The sequence below is a fragment of the Diabrotica undecimpunctata genome, chromosome 5 (assembly GCF_040954645.1).
Source record: "Diabrotica undecimpunctata isolate CICGRU chromosome 5, icDiaUnde3, whole genome shotgun sequence".
NCBI classification, from domain to species: Eukaryota; Metazoa; Arthropoda; class Insecta; order Coleoptera; family Chrysomelidae; genus Diabrotica; species Diabrotica undecimpunctata.
The window spans coordinates 1124707-1140599 of record NC_092807.1 but is presented as its reverse complement, the minus strand read 5'-3'; the positions used below and the strand labels follow the sequence as shown (position 1 = coordinate 1140599).

The window sequence follows — 15893 nt, the reverse complement described above, 5'->3', positions numbered from 1 at the left end:
AGTGTTTCGGAACATTATCCCGCCCCCTGTTAACCACTAACTACCAGATCACAGCAGTGGCGGGGATAATAGCGACGACAACAGGGTTGGAGGGTTGATTTTACATTCGATGTAAAATGCGATGCACTTTGATAGTAAAAAAGTGTTTATATGGTGCGAATTTGGAATGTTTTAACCATTACCAAGACAAAAAAAGGTATTTAGGAGAAATAGAAAGGTGAACAATACGAAGATTACAAAAATAAAAATTGGTTTAATACAACCAAAGGATATAAACAGAAATATTCTTTCTTTCACTTTAACTTTTTGTGGTGCCATATTCTGACGGAGGTTAGCAATCACAACAGCTATTCTTAATTTTGATTCTACTACCTCGAACAACTTGGAGCAGTGAATGACAAGAGAGTGTGGAGAAGACGATACAATTTCAAACTTTATAGAATAATACAGGAGCCTGAAATCGTAAAACATATTAAGATAGAACGTCTGAGGTGGATAGGGTGTGTAATGTGGATGAAACAAAATGACCCAGCTAGAAAAACGCTCCTTGATAGACCCATTGGTCAGAGAAGAAGAGGAAGACCCAAGTTCCTTGATAAAATCGATGAAGGCATGAGAAAGATTTCTTCTACGTATCGCTGTATACCAAATTTTATTAAAATAAAATAATTTATAGTGGGTATAACAATATGAAAGCTTAAAATTTTTGTTGTATATAATACATTATCAGAATAACTTTAGATGAAAATAATGTATCCTTGTAAAAGTTGGGGAAAGTCTGGTAAAATGGTCCCCTTGGGTAAAATGGTCCCCCAACGTATGTCTCATAATTTTCATGAAATCGATAAATACGAGTATTATAATACGAAGCTCTGAAGATGTGCGAAGCATTATGCTAGTTTTAATACAGCCTATAAAAACACACATGTAATATTGCTAATTTCGTGCTTACAAAAGTTGTGTTTTTAGGCGTGTTAATTAAAGAAGTCAGATTTTTTTATTGTAGTTTGTAAGGCATTTTTTTCTGTTTGTTTTATATATGTTGGCGTTTCTCTAATTATCAGAAGTCACTTATGTAAATTAGTTTTATATTTAATCAGATTTTGAGGCAAAATGACTCCGAGGACCATTTTACCCTTGCGTAGCCTACCAAATAAAGTTTTGAATTATACAGGAACACTTTTTTATAAAAATCAAATGTTCGTACATCATTTTTACAGAAATAGTGGTTGCTGATGTTAAGTACTTAAAAAAGGCCGAAAATCATAATGTGTTGGTAAGTGAACTAAATGTAGACAACTTAATTCGTAATGTCAGAACATTATCGGTACTTTTTTTTTAGACAACAGATTATTCAAAAAGCTTTGGTCAATTTACTACAACATTGCCCAAAGAATTGGAGACTTACTTAAAGGAATATATTTTAGAGATGGAAGACCGACTATTTGACATGGCGAATATAAACATTTGTCCAATAGCCTACGAGCTTGAGAGAAGGACCGGTATTAAACACAAGTTTTCTAAAACAAAAATCAGCTGGAACGGCTTGTTTTAAAGATTTTCTAAAGAGACATTCAGAGATTTCTTTTAGAACTCCTGAGGCTACCTCGGCCACCAGAGCGAGAGGCTTTAATTTTTTTCCCTTTTAGAGGAAATACAAAATAAAGATAATATCAATCCTATGAAAATATATAATATGGATGAGTCTGGTATCCCGAGGGTCTCCAGCAAATTGCTCAAAATTTTAGCACACAAAGGCCAGAAATAGGCTGGTTTCTTAACAAGCGCAAAATGGAGATACAATGGCACCATTGTTCTCTGTGTAAATGCTGCAAGTCAATTCATTCCTCCAGTAACAATATTTTTTCGCAAACGAAGGAATGAATCAAGGCGTCCCATATGGAACACTTTTTCTTTACAACTATTCTGTATACATACAATCTGACACCTTGATTCTATTCTTAAATTATTTTTAACAACATACACAGTGCTCAGTTGAAGATAGGGTCCTAATGGCGTTTTTTTTTTGAGAAAAAAACTTATTTTATGGCTTTAAACATAAACCCTGAAAAAGTCGTAACTCTTTATAATATAGCTAGCTTGTTTAGAAAATCGGATCTAACAGCTGCCACATTTAACAACGGACTCATTGGATTCGAGACAACATGCATCTTTCCTTTTAATCCGAACATATTCCCAGATTATAAATGTAAACCATCGTGTATAACTAATCGACATATAGTGAAAAATGAAACCGTTGATCCTATTCATGAACCAAGAACTACTTCTCCATAAAGTGATACTGCTACGCTTTTATGCTGCTACGATGCTTTGAAGATAGTGAAGTTTTTTACCTATAAGGAAAAGAAAAATACAGAAAAATACAAAGCCTAAAAAAATACAGGAACCATTTTGCCTCACTCTCCCCTACATTGTTTAAAAGGCGTTATTATATTAATAGTAACTTTTTCTTACACAAAAGTATTATAAAGTTTCTTTCTTCTTTCTTGATAATTGTGGAGGGGCATTTCAAATTTACCATTGGATATAATAAACTTTTTTTTAACCAATAAAGAAATTATCCACCTATTTTTTGACTAGTTTGAATAAGAAATTTCTAAATTAATAAATCTACGTTTAGTCCTTTTTTCTAACGTAATAAAAATGGATTTTTTATATAACACTTTAAGAAGCATTTCTTAGTAGATTCTATAGTATTATTTTTAAAAAGACCTTTTAACTATGAGCTCATAAAGACATTTCAACTACGACAGTCGTAAGTAAAATGCGCTACTTGGTATCAAAATCAAATAGTTACTCAGATTTTCACATCGTTACAAGCTCGACCAATGATTCAAATCTCCTATCAACTGCCACCAACTACATATTTCCAAACTTCCAAGCTTTGTTAACTTTAATGAAGAATTACTTTGGCTTAAATTAGATGATACCCATATATAAACATCATTTTCTAGCAATCTATTCACCAGCAGTTCCCAGAATCCCTCTGTGCAGCCAATGGTTAATCGCTAAGAGCTGAAATTTCACGCCAGTGTTGACATATTAAAGAGTAACCACAAAATGCACACCCCTCTCCTTTGTTTATTGGTTCGGCTTTTATTGTCACTGTATGAGTTCGGTGGAAGGAAATCTACTCGGTAATTAAGAGAAGGTAATCAAGGGGAAATAAGTGCCTTGTAGTTTATAGGATGTGAGGGTAATTTGCCTGAAACGAGGAGGAACTAATGCCAATGAGATAAGACTTAAGTGATGGTAAATTTATGTCAGGATGAAATATTATAATAAAAACAACAAAATAAAGTACTGTGATGTTATTAAACTATTAATAAGTTTATCTAAAATTGTTTTTATTTCTTCAACAGTAAATTAGAACACCACGTTTTGGTGTTACTGCCAAAATTTAAAATTTTTTAAAATTCATAACTTTTTTTCACTGTTGCTGTACATAACCTCATCATCTTGTCGTTATTTTCGCTATAAAAAAATTATCAACATTTTGGCAATGTAATAATACTGTAATAAATAGGTATCTGTCATTTTTTAATCCGTGAAAGAATTTCGATCGCGTTATCTGAACGGAATTTATACGATATTATAGAGATTTTAATGATTGATAGCTGAAATTATTTTTTATGATTTGTATTTAGTTGGAAACAATGGGACGTTGAATTTAGAAGTATTGTGAGTAGTAAAATTTGACCATCTACTCAAAAACGATACCTCCACTGAGTCAAATGCTTTCTCAAAGTCTACAAATATGAGACAATGTTATTACTAAGGTTATTCTAGCTCTCAAAAACTCTATTTGGTAGAAAATTCTGTCTTAATCTTGTAGAAAAGTTTTTTAAGTTTAAACTAATCGATAAACATTTTATCGAGATTTCCAAAATTTAATTTTAATATTTTGAATGTGGTAATTAAGTCTACATGTTATCGGCGAAGTTCAAAAGATGTTAGGTTGGCCATGCTAAGTCTATAAGAATAGAAATTAGAAATTATAGTATAAGAAGGTCTTCTTGGTCCCAAAAGAATTCGAGTGGCTTTTCTTTGAACGTTTTCCAACAAAGTTTTGTCTCGAACCAAATCAGGATACCACGTGTGTCCAGCGTATTCAAGAGTGCATCTTACGTAAAGAGTGAAAAGTTTACTGAATGACTGCACTGAAACTCTCGAAAAACACCTCCGAATAAGATATAGTCTCGAGTTCGCACGTTTACAAATAGAAGTTATATTGGTGAGACCAAATTAGGTTGCTGCTTACGACAACAACAAGGTCATCATACGAGAACACCGAATCTACTGATTGCCTGTTAGCAAATTACGGCACAAGTGGGTTATGTTTAACCAGTCAAAGCACTAAACAATTTTTCACATTTAAGTGTAGTAGCCACTGGGAACACCAAGTTAAAATAAAGTCCAAGTTCATTTGAAGAGTTAGCTGGTTTGTTATTGGATTGGCATATATTTTTATGTCATCATCATAGAACGATATTTTACTTAACATAATAAGAAACATCGCTGGTATAAACCGTAAAAAGTAGAGGTCTAAGGACAGAATTCTGAGGCACTCCACTTTCCACTAGAGAATGAGAGAAATATTTACCAACTCTAACTTTGTAATGTCGATCTGTTAGTAAATCGTCTATCCAACTAAGTAAATTATTGCGAACTTCGAAATGTTCTAGCTTATGTAGAAGTCTGTGCTTAGGTACACGGTCAAAAGCCTTAAAGAAATCTAGATAAACAACAAAGATGCCTGGACGTCAATCAAGAAATATACGCAAGTTTTATTGACTATAATAAAGCATTCGATAAAGTACGACATGAACAATGAATAAATGTCCTGAAATAAAAAAAATTGACTACAACGACCTCAGGATCATATCAGATTTATAGCATAAACAGTGAGCAAAAGTAAGTGCTAACGAACAGCTGTCAAAAGAAATTGAAATTAGACGTGGAGTGAGACACGGATGCGTATTTTCGCCAATTCTTTTTAATGCCTACTCCGAAGCGATCCTGAAAAAAGCTCTTGAGGTTAAAACAGCTGAAATAAAGGTAAATGGAGTTTCCATTAACAACATTAGATATGCGGACGACACTGTGATCTATATCATAAAAATATATCAAAATATTAAAGATCTTCAGAAACTGGTGATCAGAATAGCGGAGTATGGAAAAGAGTACGGTCCAACAATGAACGTCAAGAACACGAAATTTATGAGAATATCGAAAACTCAAAGAAATAACGAGAATCTTCTAATAAACGGAACCAACGTCGAACAAGTGGACAAATATACATATCTGGGAACAATGATTAGCTCCTCAAATGATTACATTCAGGTGATCACAATCAGAATAGAAAAGGCTAGAGCAAATTTCAACAAAATGAGAAGAGTACTATGTACAAGGGATTTAAAATTGGAACTAAAAGTTATGTTGGTGCTATGTTTTTTCGACTTTGTTTTATGGAATAGAATTTTGGACCTTGAATGCAAAATAATTAAAAAAACTGGAATCATTCGAGCTGTAAGTGTATAGAAGAATTCTGAAAATATCGTGGACAGAACACGTCACAAACAAAGAGATTCTGATAAGGATGAATAAAGAAATTTTAAATACAATTAAAACATGAAAATTGGAATATCTCGGACATATTACACGTTGAGAGAAATACACCTTGCTTCAACTGATTATGCAGGGAAAAATCCAAGAAAAGAGAAGCATAGGGATGCGTAGAATGTCATGGCTGCGCAACCTGAGAAAGTGGTACGGATGTACATCAAATCAACTTTTCAGAGCAGCCGTCTCAAAAGTCAGAATAGCTATGATGATTGCCGACCTCCGCCGCGGAGATGGCACTTGAAGAAGAAGATAAACAACGTCGACCGGCTGCGAATTGTTAAGGGATAACGTCTAAGGAGCATCCAAGAGTCCAGGGTCCAAGAGACATCAAGGAGGATCGTATGTATTTGTAGCAATTTTTATTGTTACCACTTGCCTCAAAAGTTTGTCTTTTTTTTTAGAGATGTTTGTTAGTTATTTAAAAACCTACGGTTGTTTTTAAAATCACTGAGAAGCCCAGGTTGTTTAAATTTCAGCCTCAGATTTATCCAGGGTTTAAGGTTGTTTTTATAAATCTTATGGAAAGTAGTACTTATTTGTAGTAGCTATATTGGCGCAGGTATCGAGAAATGCAGTCCACATTTTGTGGGTCTTTTAAGTTTTTTTTTAACATTAATTAATTTCGAAGATCGAATCAAATAGAAACATATAAAAATAAGGACAAATTAAGCTGTACGTTTAAATCTGAAGGGTACAGCATATTACATTGAGACACTCGCATTATATTATAAATACTGTTTGTTTTTCCGTTTTAGAGAAAAGTTTGATTGCTTGACTCCCAAATATCCTTAAAATAAAAAAGTTAAAAACAAAAATGGTTGTGTACTGTTTACATAAGTTAAAAATGAAATCCCAGACAGCCATATTCATTATTTAGACATCGCTTGAAGCTAGAACGGATGTGAGTAAAGCATACTACGATTATACCTCCATATATCCTCGTACTTTTCTAAAAGATCCCCAGTAACTGGGAATATAAAAAGGCCCATTTGCATCGCTTTGCTCAAACCGAGAGCATAACTTGAGAGAATTTTAATATAGCGTTCCAGAATATTCAAAGAAGTGAATTACTTCTCCGACCAGAAGTTTAAACCGGCGGCAGCCGCCATCTTGTCCCCGGAGGGAGCTCACTTTAAAAGTTCCGGTGCGAGCTGAAGAACGAAGTAGGCTGAACAGCATGGATTTCAAGTGACTTCATATTACATGTAATATGTATTGATCTACAGCTTTTCAGCTTTTTATATCGTTGAAAAGATGCCTGCTTTTTCGCGGCCACATAGACGGCGTATCGATGCATATTTAATAGGGGCGAAAGAACACAAGAAATTTAAACTTTTGTTCAAAGTTTTCGATAATAAAAGAACAAAAATAGTTATTATTGAAATTCGAATGTAAGCTTTGGAAGTTTCTCTTCGTGAAACGTTTCGGCTCACAAGTCTAAAGTCGATTTCAATTTTATTTGTTCACATGATATTACAGAAAGATTATTTCCATAGTAAGAACTACATTGTTGTAAAATGTCTAGTAAACATTTTAGCCATTTCTACATTATTACTCGTTTTTGAGGTATTATGTGAAATTTCTTTCATTTAATTTTGTATATATATATATATATATATATATATATATATATATATATATATATATATTCGGTTTTTTATAACGTCTTACGACGTTGTCCGACTCCCAAACGCCACTGTATTCTGTCTTGAGTTAGGTCTTCGTCCAGATTTCGAGCGCTAATCGCTTTCCTAACTCCCAGGTTCCAGCTCTGTGGTGGTCTTCCTCGTTTCCTCTTCTCTGGGGGTTGCCACATCATCGTTTTTTAGGCAATCTTTCGTCCCCCATTCGGCTCACATGCCCATACCATATGAGCTGTTTTCTCTCAATATCCTCAACTATAGTGCCCTCTATACCCATTTGTTGTTTTATCACTTCATTCCGTATTCTGTCGGCTCTTGATATTCTCATCGATCTTCTGATGGCATCCATTTCCGTGGCTTCGACCTTTTTCTTATATTTTTCGGTTATTCTCCATGTCTCAGCTCCATAAAGTAGGCTAGTTTTAACCATTGTCTCATAGATGTTCCATTTTCTTTTCTTTGATATTTTTTTACTCCATAGAACTCCGTTCAAACATGCTATAGCTCTACGTGCTTGTACAATTCGATGTTATATTTCTCGTTCGTCTTTTCCACTACGGTCGAAGATGACGCCCAGGTATTTATATTCGTTGCATGGATTTATTTTTTGATTGTCATCGATATCGAGTTGTTCTGCTTCAGCTCCAATTGAGAGGTATTTTGTCTTTTCTAAATTGATATTTAATCCCCATTTCTGGTATTCTTCAATTAGTTTTCTAAGCATGTATTCCATGTCATCTTTGTCATTTGAGATCACCACCTGATCATCTGCAAACTGTAAAGTATATATGTAATCCTGATCGTTCAATTGTATACCCATTCCTTTGACTTTCCTTTTCCATTGTTTCAGAGCTGCAGAGATATAAATCTTAAATAGAGTCGGAGAGATACAACATCCTTGTCTGAGACCCTTAGTAAGCAAATTTTTCAGCTAAGAGGTTTCCGAATTTCATTTGGGAGTTTGAACCATAATATAGATCTTTGAGAGCACTAACCAATGTTTGATGTATGTTTGATGTGCCCAGGACTTCCCATAGTTTATTTAGCGGGACTGTGTCATATGCCTTCTCAAGATCTACAAAGGTCATATGTAACTCTCTATTTGTCACAATTTTCTTTTCTATAATTTGTTTAAGACAGAAGATGTTATCTGTACATGAACGACCTGCTCTAAATCCTTCTTGTTCTTCGTCTTCAGACGATTGATAATCTTCCTCTATCAGGTCCCGTAGTATTCGACCGTATAGTCGACTCATTGAACTTGTGACCGATATCCCTCTATAGTTTTTACAATTTCTCCTGTCACCTTTTTTATATATTGGGGTCATATATGCTGTTTTCCATTCATCTGGTGTTGGATGTCCATTAATATATTCGTTAAATATCACCGTGATCATTCTGTGTAATTTCTCTGAGCCATTCTTTATTAATTCCGTAGTTACTCCCTCTGGTCCACTTGCTTTCCCATTCTTCATCCCTGCTATAGCTTTTTGAACTATGTTGATATCTATGGTAATATGCTCTCCCAGAATTTCGATTCTTGATGAATTCATATCTTCTTTAAATTCGTCTCTGTTCTCATTTAATAGATGTTTGTAATAATGTGTCCAATCCTCGGGATTTATGGGATTTAGAATCACTTTCTCGTTAGTCGGCTTCTTAACAGAGTTTATAAACTTCCACGCCTCAGTGCATTGTCGTCCTCCAATATAAGATTCTATCTCTCTGCACCTTCTATCCCATATCTCATTTTTGGAGGTCAATTTTTTATTTATACATACTATTATTATACTATTAATATCTTTCCAAAAAAATGTTTAATTATTTTTGTTACAACTGACAAGAAAGATATATTTATGTGCTTCATAGACTTCGAAAAAGCATTTAACAGAGTAAAACACGACCTATTATTAGAACGTTTGCAAGGAAAGGATATCAAACTACAAATAAGTAATTTTCCGAACATTCTTCCGCTCCAAAAACAAATGTTTTTAAGAACAGCTGAAAGTATAAGTGTAAAGGACAGACATGAAAAGATCGATATACTAATAAATAATTAAGCAAGAATAAAATATGGATGGACAAATATGCGGCAGGCATATTTTGACTACAGGACATTGTTGGATGCCATCTGAAATTGTGCTCAGTTTAACAATGCGTACAATGCCATCAGTTAAAATAAAATAATAGCCTCGAATCAGTAGAAGTTTTCGACCTACTCAACTAGGAAGACTGTGTTAAACAGAATACCGTTGGCCTCTTTTCGAGGGAGAGAGAGGACTAAGAAGGAAAAAACTACCATGGCTAAGAAAGAGCCGACAATAGATAAGGGCAAATTTTAAAAATATAATAGGAATAGCTGAAGGCAGAGAAGAATTTGCAATTGTAGCAGCCAACCGCCATTAAGAATAAGAATCTTTAAAAAGAAGAATATCTACTATTGAGCGTAAATGAACTCTAAACCATCTTACAAATATAAATTCCTTGTGTAATATCTTTCAATAGTTTCCGAACAATCTGATAATTGTCTCTTAACCACTTCTAAACTTTGTCAGAATGTTCTTTCGACAGCATTTATTGCAACTCAACTTATCACCATAGTCATTACATATTAAAAGATGTGTTGTGCTTTATCATTGAGACTCAGCAGTTCCGATAGTTTGAATAATTATATTTCTCCACTGATCATGGTCATCTGTTACATGTACTGTCTTAGTGTTACTGTTTGTTGAGAAGCTTTTTCGTATTGTCTGCCTATCGCTGTGGAGATCTGCCGTGTTGGCGTTGACTCTGATGCCTTCCTTTTATTTTGTGGTCGCTTTGACAAATGTCCAAAGAACTTTAAAATTCTAGAGTAAACAATACTAAAGACACGTTGATTGGGTTTAATTTCATCTGGAACTGAGACATTCGTGCGGTGAGCAGTCCATGGAATTCGAAGCAATCGTTTCCATGTCCACATTTGAAAAGTGTCTGTGCATCGTCTATCGCAAGATTGTCGAAAAGAGAAAATGCAGAACGAAAGACTACAAGCAAGGCCACGAGAAAGGAGGACGAAGTGATGGCGGACGCGCAAAATTTGCTAGAATTAAGGACTTGGAATTGGAGAGAGAGAAATTGTTGCTTAATACTCATTTAATTGTCGTTAAGAATTCTTTTAACGGTGCTTAAACTATCAATGATCAGTTTCGCCAAGTAGGAAATCTTATGATTTCTCTTGTTATCAATGAACTATATACAAACTGTAAATTCGCTGCAATTTTCTTCTTCTTTTGGTACTTATTCGTTTCCAATATTGACGATCATTCTGACTATAATTATTTTATTAACTGATGCTTTAAATAGATTAGTTGTTGGTAGAGAACCATTTCCTCAGGTTTTTTAACCATGATATTCTTATTCTCCTAATTCCTTGCTTTCCGAATACTTTGCCTTAAAGGATTATTTTTAGTAATTAGTTATGTTTCTCATTATGTGGTTAAAATATTCTAACTTTCCCTTTTTAATCATATACATCACTTCTCTTTCTTTCCCCATTTTTCGTAGTACAGTCTCGTTGGTTATCTTGTCCGTCCATGATATCCTTAATTTTTTTTTCATAGCTTCAGTGAGTGTCCAGGATTTAACTCCGTAGTATAATATCGAGAAGATATAATATCGTAGTCGTGTCAAGCATGCTTGTACATGCTTGGAGAAAGCTCTAACACAATGTAGAATAGATCACCGATACATATCCCTCATCAGATACATCTATCAGCATGCTACAGCCTGTGTAAGACTTAATAAAGATACTGGGACCTTTCGTATTGAAAGAGGCGTTCGGCAAGGAGACAACATGTTTCCTAAATTATTTACAACTTTGCTAGAATACGCTTGTAAAACAATAGATTGTTTGTTTTTCCATCAATGTAGATGGAAAATTTTTAAATAACCTTAAATTTGCAGATGATATCGTTCTTATTGCAGACAGCTTTGATCAGGCACAGATAATGCTCCAAGAACTCCATACTGCCACAAAAAGAGTTGGTCTTAAAATAAATTTTTCAAAAACACAATTTATGACAAATTTAGTCCACAACAAAAACATCTCAGTAGAAGACAAAGATATTGAGCCAGTTGACTCCTATAAATACTTGGGCCATGACATCAGAATAAGTAGAGACAACCAAACAATCGAGCCGAAAAGAAGAATAAACCTCGCTTGGGCTGCATTTGGAAAGATGAAGGATATTTTTAGGTCTAAGATTCCAATGTGTTTGAAAAGAAAAGTATTTAATTAGTGTATTTTGCCAGTGATGACCTACGGCGCAGAAACCCCTCACAAGAACAACAGTGAGTAAACTACAAGTTGCGGAAAGGGCAATAGAGAGAATTCTATACGTAATAGAATACTCTAATAATCTCTAGTTATTGAAAGGATAACAACACTAAAGTTGAACTGGGCAGGCCATGTAGCAAGATCAGTTGATGACCGGTGGACAAAAAGAATTTTGGAATGAAGACCCCGAATACAAGCTAACAGAAATAGAGGTCGAATCCCAACGAGATGGACAGATGACGTAAAAAGAGTGACTACAAATTGGATTCAGATGGCGCAAAATCGGACTAAGTGGAAAAGCATGCGAGAGGCCTATGTTCAGCATTGATAACATCGTAGGAGCCTTACTTTTATCTCCAGATTAAGGTTGTGGCTTTTAAAAAGTTTGATCATGTTGTTGAATGCACTACTTTTACTTTTGCTGCAATTTTAGAAATATAATTTTCTTCTGTAGTCTCCCTGAATACTCTATTAACAGTCTTTGAGTTATCTGAAAACTTCTTTAATTTTATATATTTTTGAACTATGTTCTTAAATGTTGTTTCGATTGAATCTGGCCCGATTGTCCCTGAATCGTCTCTAAAATGATCTCAAATTATCTTTAGGTAATCACAAAGCTGTCAATTTTTGCTGTATTCTTTCTGAACTGCAATTCAGTATTTTCCCAACTGTCATTCAACTATAAATGCGCCAGCTATATATAAACTATGAATTATCTCAATATTATTTTATCTATTTACCTCTATTTATCTATTTATTACATAGACCTATTTAATGGTCTATAAACTATGTCAGAATGGTGATGAGGTTTAGTTATAGATGAAATAGTTCTCAATGTGTTTGTTGAATTGTTGCTTTTGAACGTTGTTGAAATGTTGAATTTATTTCCTTCATCATTAAGTTTCTTTAATAATCCTTTTATGTATGGTATTGTTATTTTCCTCGTATTATTCCTTGTGTATGCTGTAGGATCTGGTTCTGTTCTATTCAGCCGATTGTTAAAAATTCGTTATTTATAAACAATAAAAGATTTTTAATAAAACAAATATTAACAAATGTTTCTCCTCTAAACATTTAATGATTTCGTTTTTTACGTGTTAAATTTTAAATCGATGTTTCATAAACAAGCTGAACAATTAAAAGAATATCTTTCATTTTTTGGCATAATGTTGTATACAGATATGTAAATAGTACCTACTAAATGTAGATAATCTATAAATTATCGTCCCAGCGTAACGCCGCTGCCAATTTTTTTCCCAGCTTGCTTTCAACTTTTCACTTAACGAATTCTCCTAGATGATAAATATTCTTGGGCCGGATAAAATGCCACTTTGAATAAACATTTTCGGATAAAGAACGAGTGAAAAAATGGCCGGAGAAATAGGCTTTGAAAGGCTACATGAGAGGGGAGCAATTTATCGGTCTTTCATTTTGTGCACCGTTTAAAGTGTGGTTTTTATGGCATCAGGGGTAGATATCGTGGGTTATATCTCAAGGAAATATTGATACATACTTAGGGAAATATAGAAGAATCTGATATCGATATAGTAGCGAAATAAAACAGGATCTAATAATCGTAAATAATGGTAATACTGAGTATGTTTTTTTTAATTTCGATAACAGTGATATGACCACTATTATAAATTCATCTTCGTGATCCCGATCACTTCTCTAGAATTTACATTTAAACATAAACGTTTGTTTCAGCCACCTTTCCCATGACAAGGAGGATAGGCCACCCTTATCAGAACAGGACGCCACCCAAAAGGAAGAAACCACGAACGTCGTTTACGAGACTACAGATAGCAGAATTAGAAAAAAGGTTTCACAAACAAAAATATCTAGCGTCAGCAGAGAGGGCGGCGCTAGCGAAAACCTTGAAGATGACCGATGCTCAAGTCAAAACGTGGTTCCAGAATAGGCGGACGAAATGGAGGTAGGAATTTTTTTTAAATATTAAAAAAAAAGTAAAATGTTCATTTTAAGCCAAATTTGTTAACTATGAAAATATGGTAGGGTAAGTCCAGGAAAAATGGCCGTAGGTTTTGTCAGACACTAGAAAAATCGAACTAGTGTTATTTTTTTTAAATTTTTATTTTAAACCAGCCTTTAATCATTTATATATTAAAAAAATACAAAGTAACTAGCGGACCAACTCGACATCGAGTTTTTTAAATGACATTTTTATTTTGCAAGAAAAATTAAGAGATCAATACAAACAATATAAGCAAGAATATACATAACATTCATCAATAATAATGCAAGTAAAAAAAAAGTGATTATGGAAGTCGACCTCAAAATCGGAATGCAATTTTTAGTTCATCAAATGTCGACATGGATATCATTTAGCAGTTAATTTTGCATGCTGATCACGAATCCGATGTCAGATTTGATCCGGAAGTACATATTTAGATTCGTCTCGACGAGACCTTTCGATCCATATATACATTGTGGGGTCTAAAACTTAAAGTAAATTTTAACTTCCGGTCATCTCAAAACCGGAAGTGAATTTTTGTACCAAAAGTATATCTTGACAATCTCATACGTAATACTAATAATATTCCGAAAAAATATTTTAATTATCTAATATGGTTTTTGAGTAAAGTGGTGGACAAGAAAAGGGCTTAGCGTTTTAGTATATAAGATTGACAAATTTTAATCTAATAAAATAGAAAAAAAATAACTAAAATAAATCCCTCGATTGTTCATCTGTCCTATGATGTCCGGGAAAGATGGCCACAGTAGTTAAGGGATAATGATCAATAGTTTACTCTACTCTTTTGTCAGTTTTCTACTCTTCTTTTGTTATCTTTTTCTGTCTAAATGACACATTCCATTTGTCCAGTTCTCAGTAAAGATCATTACAGCAATAGTACATTGAGAAGTAATCTCGATACTTTCCTGACGCCCACTTTTTTTTTAGTTCGTTCTTCAGTTCAGTACTCTTTTCTTGTTCTTCTTCTTCTTCTGGTTCCTATCCGTTTCGGATGTTGGAAATCATATTGGCAATCATGACCTTGCTCGCTGCGGCTCGAAACAGCTCCGTTGAGGTTTTCTTAAACCATGTTCTTAAATTCCGCAGCCATGATATTCTCCTTCTACCTGGTCCACGCTTACCTTTGACTTTACCTTGCAATATAGACTGCAGCAGGGAGTAACGGTGCTGATAACGTGTCCCAGATATTGCAATTTTATGCGTTTGATCGTAAACACAATCTCTGGTTCCTTCTTCATTTTTTTTAGAACTTCCTTGTTCGTGATCCTTGCTGTCCATGATATTCTCAGCATTCTTCTATAAAGCCACATCTCAAATGCTTTAAGTTTTTTAATAGTGGTGTCTGTAAGCGTCCATGCCTCCGTACAACAACACAGAGAAAACATAGCATCTCAAATGTCTCATTTTTGTATCTAGGGATATGTTGTGACTTTTGAAGATGGCGCTCATTTTGTTAAAGACTTTTCTTGTTCACTTATCCTTAATTCTATCAGTTGTTTATATTCATTTCCAGGTAACTGTCTTTTAGAGGCGTGCAAATTGGCCGAATCCTTTCTGATTTTAATTGGACAGAGCCCACCTATACAATTTTTGTTACATTGGCCATCTCAATAAGCCAGTAACCAGTCCTCAGTAAGTTCGATAACGTATTGGTTCCTCTCATCCTCACTGCTTTCTGAAATATTTCGAACAGCTTTTCACTTTCTAACTACCATAACCTTTATAGCCTTATTCTCTTTTTTTGCTTTTAGTTTTTCTTTTTTAATTTTTATCTGCTCTTCTTTGGAGTTTTCCCTGTTCTTTGGCTTTCCTTAACTCTATATAACATTCATAAAGCTCTGATGCTCTGGAATAATGCGAGCCAAGCGAAAAACTACATTACCAGATGCTCCAAGATCGGGTTCTACTTCTAATCGTACTTGAGAATTTTCAGCACAAACAATTTGAATTCCCATTTATGCGGTTTTTTTTGGCAATTATTGTTTGTTTCATATAATGACCAATTTTGGTGGAACACATTTGCTCATCAATGCTTAGATGTTGTTCAAGTGTTACACTGGAAAAAAATTTTGTTAAGTGTGTTAACTAGCGGTCTCATCTTGTGAAGTCTGTCATGTCCAGGTTCAGAAAAACGTATGAGGTGGTTGTTATCATTAAAGTGTATGTATCGCCTAATTTTCTCGAATCTATTTAAAGACATAGTCTTTTTTACTGGTTCAAATGTAAGCTTCTCACTCCAGAATGAGCATACATTAGGCATATCGAACAATGACGTATATATAATTATACC

General features: G+C 34.1%; 1 protein-coding gene across 1 annotated transcript in view; it reads left to right on the top strand.

Annotated features, from left to right (window-relative positions):
* Window positions 1–15893, top strand: part of C15 (homeobox protein C15) — a 144627-nt gene that overhangs the window by 60288 nt on the left and 68446 nt on the right. The window contains exon 2 of the mRNA XM_072531336.1: window positions 13315–13543. Within this exon, the coding sequence (XP_072387437.1) occupies window positions 13315–13543 (229 nt within the window). The remainder of the gene's footprint in view (window positions 1–13314; window positions 13544–15893) is intronic.